Here is an 8,428-nt window from a genome sequence, read left to right as displayed (position 1 = left end):
ACATCGTCTCAATCTATAGTCGTACTACGCAGTTGGGTTCGAGTCCTGATGCTGAACGCTGATACTCGGACATGTTCCGAATCTGCCCAAAGGAAGGCCGAACTCCTGCTGATGTGGTCTCCTGTCAGATCCATTTTTTGTCTTTGTATTCTTTTTGTTTTTTCGTTTACTACACCACAAAACAGGTACCGATGACTTTGCGGTATATCTCACTTGCTACTTGCATGTCTTGTGTGTTTCGTTTCGCGTTGAGATGTTTTGTTTTGTTATATTGTGTTTTGCTCTGCTTCTAGGTTAGTTCACTATTTCGCATACTACGTTGGTACCGTGCGGACTATCTTAGGGGAGAAATTGTGTCAGGAAGGTGACTATAGTGTTAGTGTTAGTGTAATGTTTTACTTTGGATTTAGAAGTGCAGATTACGCTTGATGAAACCTACGCTATGGATGCGACTTTTGTAAATATGGTTTGTTTGTTTTGCAACCAGATATCGAAAACTGCATTCCTTTTTTTCTGTTGATTTATTTTTCCCGTGTAGCTAAGTTTGAATGGCTTTCTAATAAAATATATCTTCTGCCTCTAGGCGCTGAAGCTTAGTAATGTGTTTCGAGAGCCCTTCTTTTGTATGTATGTTTTTGTGGGAGCTATCGACAGCTCTTATAACAATACATTTAAATTCTAGTTGAATTCTGCGTTGTTTTGTTGTTGTTTTGCAATATAATAGTAGTAGTTACAGCTATAGTATTAGTATTAACCAGTAGTTGAAGCCGTACTACCAAAATATACGTGAAATAGTCTAATGCATCGAGCGTGCTCTGCGTGTTGCCTACATGCAGGCGTTTTAGTGGAGATTCATTCGATACCTTGTCCCCTTGTTTGAAGGATCGGTACGTTTGTATGGGTGTTGTTTTTCCCCCCATTTTGTGTGTTTTTAACTGTGTTTTATATAGGTTTGAGTTACATTTTGTGTTCAAGCTTCAAGTTGCACACGCGTTTCTCTTCCATTACCATCGCTCAATCTTCTCACCATCCACTTCTGCCGGGGGCTCTACTGCCATCCAAATCAACCGATTATCGCTATCAACTTCTCGAGCGCACCCGCTCAAACAACTGCTCGAAGATGCTGGATAATGTACACCAACACGAGGCAAAACACATGCGGAAAGGACGACGGACTCCACTACCAATGTAGCACCGGCAGCTGTGTTCGCGTTAAGATCTAGCCGATACGCCACGTACACCAGGGAACCTGGGGGGAGGGGGGGAGGGGGAGGAAGGTGGTTCCATCCACGCACGAAAAACCTCACAGAAGTAACGAAGGTAACAGACCTACCCCCATACTAGGTCTGTCCACCAATGCGCTTCAAGATGGGGTTTTTTGTCCGCTGCGGTGTTTAGATGTTGTTGCTTCGAAAATCGATAAGCTGGAACTGCTCTTGATCTGTTTCGATGAGGGGGGGGGGGGGGGGGGAAGCGAGCCCGAAGGCAAAAAACGTGGATATCAGGACGGGAAAGGATTAGATGTATAGAATTCTCGGTACGGTCCGGTGTATGATCAACCGGGTCAATAACAATAGGTACTCACTCTCGAGATAGAATGCCAGCTCAAAGTCGTCCACGTTCGAGGCTAGCATGCGCGCCGTACGTCCATCGTTGTCCTGGATGTTGAGGTTGGCGCCGCCGGCGACAAGCATGTAGCAGATGCTTCGCTGCCGCCCAGCAGCCGCCTTATGTAGTGCCGTTTGTCCCCTGTGGGCGTGACCGACAGTTAGTATTTCCAGCTGAGTTCCCGAACAGTACAATCCTACCCCAAGCGGGGGCGGTTCCCGTCTTGCCGGCAGCTACTTACGTTTCGTTATCTATCATGTTGATGATGGAGTTGGGTGCGTAAGAGATGAGATAGCGTACGATGTCTTTGTGGCCACAGCGGGCACCATGATGGAGGGCAGTCTGACCGGTGGAGTCGATGGAGAGAAGAGAGTATCCTTGCAGATGCAGATCCTTTAACTGTAGGGCGAGAGAGTGTGTGTTTTTTTTTTCAAGAGAATGAAAAAGAAATAGAAGGGGAACACCAAAAAAAAAAAAAAACAGGGTGTCGATGATAACGCTCCGGTGGCAAACAGTGAGGATGCGACGCGTAATTTATGATAATGCGTCGGCAACGCTGGCGTAAGCACCAAGAACCGCGACAGACACCCCACAAACCAATAACTGCATCGGTTAAAGCGGGAGAAGGTAGGGGTGGAGGGCCGGATAGCTTGTGCTTTAACTTACCATCACCAGGTCGCCCGTTTTGGCCGCTTTGATAACTGCATCGGATGTTTTCTCCAGCAAATTACTGGCGTTTGGAGAAACCATGGCACATACGACAAGGTGGAAGAGAACGAACGCATTATCAAGCAGCAGCAGAGTAACGTTGAGGTGGATTGCGTAGGAAAACCAAGAATACCGACAAGAGTTGGAAGAAACACACATTACCAGAGCACAGTGTAATGAAGTTTGACACAGTAATCGTCATAATTGAAGAATTTCAAAGTTGGCCATAAAGTTTTTTTGTTTTGTTTTACAATAGATGCGTCCATAAAACGATCAGTCGGTGACGTCGTGCAGAAAGTTTGTGTTTGCAATAAATAAATTTAAAAAACAATCGGTAGTTAATAAACTTAAACGATTCATTAATTACTCATCAATAACCAATGCAAACACAATTGAACTAATAGAGCAAACTTTTTTCACGAGAAACCGTTGGGCAATTGTTGCTGGGCAGCAATCTAGTGGACTAATGAGGGTTGCAAATACAGCAAGCATGGGAGTAACAACATGGGAGTTGCAAGTACAACGAAAACGTCGATAGCGATACAATTCAGCGCATCGGATATTTCGATTCAGCGCTTCAGAATTATTGGGAGAATCTTTTGAATTTCGTTTACTCATTGCTGGCATCTAGGAATCACACTTGAACAGTATTATAAGCACAAAATGAGTAACAAGACAATAAGCTTTACTGCAATCGATTCAACGTAAGTAACAAGTAAGCTTAGCGAAGGAGCAACAAAATACTAGCATTTCATAGGTAGTACAGTATGGTAAGCAAGGCAAAGAAAACCCCTTAAACTAATTGATCACTAGGTGATTGATAAGAGTACCCTTTGCGCCTAAAGTTATGCCATAAGCACAGCTTATTTATTACTATTGAAAGTGTCAACAGAGTCGGTAAGGCTGTCATGTTATACTCGATGTGGATCAATCTTTCTAACCAATATTGGCAAACACATTTATCGAACGGTTTTTGACCACACCGGAAACCCACTGTCAAATAAAATCGTAGCTCACAGTGCTGCACACAAAATGTTCTAAGAGTCAAAGAGAGAGAGAGGAACAGCGCGCCTCTCTTAGAAATATATTGCTTAGATAAATTGCAGCAGCATTTGCTTAGCAAATTGCAACGATTTTCTTCGTATTGCAATTAGTTACAGATTCCCCAGTCGCTTTTTCTCTTCCCTTTTCCTTTACCCTCTCTCCCAACCACGTACCCTTTTATACTCCTTTTTCCTCCCTTTCCAAACCCACGGTTTTCTGGCAAAATAAAGTCTAAATTTTCACAAATGTGAAAAAAAAACATTAAAAAAGAACAGAAACTTTGGGCGAAGTGCCCAAAGGCAACCAAATTGAGCGTCTGTGTTTCAGTGATTTAGGGCATTCTTCGTTCATGCATCCCACATAACAGTATCACATTCCACAGGTAGCTTCTTTTTTCGTTATTTTATCAGACACATAATAGGTAAAACAAACGAATAAAAAAAAAAAAAAAGGAAATCAATACACAGTCTAACACAACATCGAGTAACGGTCACGGGACAAGCAAGCCGGCAAAAAGGTGCAAAATTTTTCATTTTCACGCTGGCGAGTGTGTGTGTGTGTGTGTGTGTGTGTGTGTGTGTGTGTGTGGGTATGTATGTGTGTGTGTGCTTGTGCATGTGTTTGTAAGGAAAGTAAAACCGCATCTTCCGATTACGCACACACTAAGCAAGTTGCTTTAGAAGGGAGAAGACGAGGACATAAAGGATGCGGAAGGGAGAGCAGGAAGAGATGAGGAGATTAGGGGGTAGGGGGAATGGGGAAGTGCGCTAATCGTGATGCGGCACCCTACCAACCTTGGGTCGTACTTTGAGTACGTCGGCTTGGCTTGACCCGCCGCCGGACAATGACCGGATGTGCTGGGCTGTCCGGCGGTGGCCCGTGACCCTGTGTGCGCCTGTAATGGGGTGTCGCCCGTCGAGATCGACGATCGCAGCGACGGGTGAAAAATGGAGTTTTTGGGGATCGGTGGCAAGAGCACCTCTTCAAAATCGCTGTGAATAAAAAAATAATTTGAAAGTGGATGGACAGAAGAAGTTGTTCGGGTGGGCGGGAAGATGTACGAGGAATACAAAGATGGAAGGAGGGAAAGAGTAAGAGCGAGGAATAAAGAGAGTAAGAGAGAGAGAGAGAAAGAGAAAGAGAGAAAAAGAGAACTCGCATGAATCATTCGAATGGTTTTGCTGTAAATTGATTAGTTGTTATTTTAACAGGCTTTGTTTGATCTGTTTTGTTGCTTTGTACATAGTACATGAATTCCCGTTAAAGAAAAACAAGAAAAAAACACACACACACACTCACAAACAGACAATCATTTCGTAAACCAAAAAAAAACACACACATTTAAACAAAATTGAAATATTTTTGTTGTTCAAAAATAATTATTAACAAAAAATGTTATTGTATCACACCAATTTGACACTGAGCATTAATACAACATTTAGCAGTTTGGCTTAAGAACAGCAAATTATGAAAATCAATAAATATATGCAGTAAAGCCATATGTACACAAAGCTGAACAAAATAACGAAAAGTGCTTTCGTGTTGCTGTCGTCTGTCGTCTTGGCCCATCACAGTCAGTTTGCTACTCGCTCGCAGCACACTACAGTCTGCTTTGAAGAATTGATTTTAGTTCAGGACTGCTTTTGGGGAAGGAATAAGATATAACGATTAGTGGGAATGAAATTATAATTTAGTGTTAGTATGCCGAAAAAGACATCGATCAGAGAAGGTTCGTCGCTTACACTCTCAGTCACCATTCAACAATCAACGAATTCTAAGTGGAAAAGTATGAGGACTGCCACCATTTTGTGCCATTGCCACCCAATTACCGCTTCGTACGGTCGCACAACACGGGAGAACAATAAACACTAAAAAAAACCCTCATGATTGGTCAGCGAACAGATTGAAACATGTATTGATAAATGCCGAATTTGGGAAAATAACAAAATTTGAGACAACAACAACAAAATTTCCCCGTTTTATAACGCTGACAATATTTAGAGTTGGAACGTAACAAGCTAGGAATTATTAGATGGACAACTTGCACCGTTCAAAACATACACACAGAAAGACAGAGAGTCAACCTTCAAACATAACTAGCACACCGTAATCGTCTAGCACTAAGGAAACACATACACACACACTCACACACATACACACGAAAAACATAATGGAGATTCATGAAATAAAATCTCGCATTTGTTTCGCAAATTTGCAGCGGATCTAGCCCATCATTACAAACACTCGATAAGATAATTTTGCGGGACAATACACCGTTGTCTACAGCAAACAGAGGATATATAGTCACCTGAATCCGAACGCATCCTCATTCAAACCAAACAAACGCTCGTGAAAGCTGGTGTGCAGGCAAAGCGGGTTGGTAAAATAGGAGTAGAATGGAATGTTAATCACTTATTGATTAGCAAATGCATCGCGTGGGGCCTATCTTTGATCGTCGCGAACCCATCGAAATGGTGGCCACCGTTTGACATTTACGGGTAGGCTAATGGTGGCCACAACTATCGATACACTGAAAAACCACTTCAAGACACACGAACACTGACAAACGCGTATAACAGGATGAACATGAGTGTGGCGTGTTTACGTGCAATGGCTGATGGCTGAAACATTCACACTGTTCCGTGGATCGTGATCCACATGTACACGTAACAAAGTAATAAAGTTCATCTTCCGGGTGTTGGTGATCGTGCAGTCATTTGTTTTCAATAGAGAGGCACAAAAAAAATCTATTTTCGACCTTTATGTATGGGATGGAGACGCCTGGTGCTTTATTGCATGGTGTGAATGGAGACGCCTAGTGTTTTGTGTGAATATGCGTGACACGTGGTGTGTTATGGCTGTGAGAATGATGAAGATTAATTTTGACGAGTATTAAGGTAATAATGTCGTCTAATAACTTTTATACGAACAGTGTAGTTTGTAGTGACATGAACTTGAACATGAAACATACTGAAAACCGGACAAAGGTTACAAACAGCACACAACAAGCTTAGAGCCGAGCGGAAATTCCACCTTACCTTTTAAAGTTAACCATTTGGTCCAGGCTTTGATCAATGCTGGCGGAATCGTGAGACAACGGGGTGCGTGGATGAATACGATCCGCTTCGTGAGAACCTGGTGAACCTGAGAAGGAGAATAGAACAAACAAAACAAAAAAAAATCGTACAAACAATTTGGAGCATTCGAAGTTCCCCGGCAAATTAGTAGGTAACCAAGTGTGCAATATGAGCATCAAGCAACACTTACTCTTGTGTGATGGAATGTCACCGGAGCTGGGCGGTCCGGACAGTGAACGATCGAGCAGTTTTCCCGCTTGCGGCGAGAACGGTGGTGCGCCACCATCGCTCGACTCGAGACTGCCCGTTATCATTGCGCCCTGTGCACCGAGCCGCCGATGATCGTCTTCGGGCGGTTGTGGCAGCGTTGGACTTTCCTGATCCAGCACAAACACGCAGTCGGTGGCGATGTCGGTGATGAAGTGCAGATTCTCTTGTGCGCGGTCCACGCGGAAGAAACGCTCGGCGGTACAGGCTGTGGGATGGGGAGTGGGTTGACAATTTGGTCACTAAGGGTTTGGTGGAGGGGTACAGCCATGGTACGCCGACACTTACAGTCGATGAAGCACCAGTCTGGGGACAGCTTTGGGCTGTCCGGTTGCTCACTGCAGTACTTGTTGATGAGAACGCGCATCTGCTCCAGATCGGTAACGGGCACCTCGATGATGCCCAGATTTACCGCCGACTGTCGCAACAGCTCCTTGTCATAATGGTGCTGCTCGTAGTCCGTCATCATAATCTTCATCAAACTGATGTTGAGTGCTTCCAACTTTTCTTGCCTGTTTGTGTGAGAATAAAATGTCATTTTAGCGGAAGATGTGCCTGAGGCGAGATGACAAGATGGAGAATGTGTCTCCCCAATGACACATACGGTACATTCGCCCGCCCGGGTTTCTTCTTGGCCAGCATCACAGCCTTGTTCAGCAGTGTAAGTTCAATGTTGGACGGGTTCAGCTTGCACGCCTCACCGTCCACTTGCATCGGTATTGTCCTGGACGTGACGATGCGTGCCGTGCGGCACTGGGTAATGCAGGTACCGTGACCTCCGGCTTGCAGTAACGGTAGTTGATAGGTGGTGAGACCGACAACTTCGATCATACCATCGTCGGTAGCCGGTTCAAACTGTCCACCCGATTTATTCCAAGGATGAGTACCACCACCGTAACTGTAACCGGAAAGCATCGACAAACCGCTTAGCATCGAGAAGAGGAACCACAACGTGGCTGCGCAAACAAATGCCTACCTTGGAATGTTGAGAAACACTATTGCGTGCACCTTGTGCTCCTTGAGCTTCGGTGTCAGATCCTTGCCGTCGCACTCGAGCGTCACAAACTCAGCCAAACCTTTCCATTTGCGTTTCAGTAGATCCTTGCCGCCAGCCTGGCCATAGAACATTTTGTTCCGCAGCCGCGAGTTGAACTTCTCCGGATGGGCCTCTGCAAAGCATGAAAACATTGTTAGTTGCTGGGCTGCAAACGTGCGCACCTAAGGTGATGCAGATAGCTTACCGCGTGCTTCATGGAACTCGAGTGCAATGTGAGCGTCGACACCGAGAGAGAAATAGTTGTTGACGACGTTCAGTGGCAGATTGTCCTTGCCGTCGCCCGTGTTCGGTACCGATGTGTTTGGTTCAACCTTAAGACTCCAGCGATCGAGCAGTACTGTGTCGGAGTTGCCTATGTTTGCCAAAATCTTGCCAATCGGTTCGTCAGTGTATCCCTGAAAGTGCAATAAACAAGGCATGGGTTACCCTGCCTACAAAACCTTCGCCAACGTTGTACGGCGGTTATGTCAAAGTCTACTTACACCACCCCAGCCAAGGGCACGGGCAAGATCATTGCCGGTACCGAGCGGCAACACACCAACGGCTGGTGGTGGTACGAAGTTGATTTGATCGAGCACTGACAACACCCACCCGACGGTTCCGTCACCACCACAAGCGAGTATGCGTAGCTGTGGGACCTTGCGGAATAGCTCCAGTCTGCAAGACG

At 45.0% G+C, this 8,428-nt stretch overlaps 1 protein-coding gene across 1 annotated transcript in view; it reads right to left on the bottom strand.

Moving 5' to 3' along the window:
* Window positions 1-1,394: 1,394 nt before the first annotated feature.
* LOC126564469 (eye-specific diacylglycerol kinase) overlaps window positions 1,395-8,428 on the bottom strand; it is a 38,806-nt gene continuing 31,772 nt past the window's right edge. The window contains exons 9-21 of the mRNA XM_050221566.1: window positions 8,244-8,418; window positions 7,946-8,156; window positions 7,681-7,873; window positions 7,309-7,602; window positions 6,993-7,216; window positions 6,636-6,912; window positions 6,399-6,515; window positions 5,669-5,716; window positions 4,155-4,352; window positions 2,275-2,338; window positions 1,850-2,007; window positions 1,586-1,749; window positions 1,395-1,441 (exon numbers count right to left, since the gene is read on the bottom strand). Coding sequence (XP_050077523.1) covers window positions 1,395-1,441; window positions 1,586-1,749; window positions 1,850-2,007; window positions 2,275-2,338; window positions 4,155-4,352; window positions 5,669-5,716; window positions 6,399-6,515; window positions 6,636-6,912; window positions 6,993-7,216; window positions 7,309-7,602; window positions 7,681-7,873; window positions 7,946-8,156; window positions 8,244-8,418 — 2,170 coding nt within the window. The remainder of the gene's footprint in view (window positions 1,442-1,585; window positions 1,750-1,849; window positions 2,008-2,274; window positions 2,339-4,154; window positions 4,353-5,668; window positions 5,717-6,398; window positions 6,516-6,635; window positions 6,913-6,992; window positions 7,217-7,308; window positions 7,603-7,680; window positions 7,874-7,945; window positions 8,157-8,243; window positions 8,419-8,428) is intronic.

Source organism: Anopheles maculipalpis, chromosome X, assembly GCF_943734695.1.
Source record: "Anopheles maculipalpis chromosome X, idAnoMacuDA_375_x, whole genome shotgun sequence".
NCBI classification, from domain to species: Eukaryota; Metazoa; Arthropoda; class Insecta; order Diptera; family Culicidae; genus Anopheles; species Anopheles maculipalpis.
Note: the sequence above shows the minus strand (reverse complement) of the source record. Positions and strands in the feature narration are given on the sequence as shown.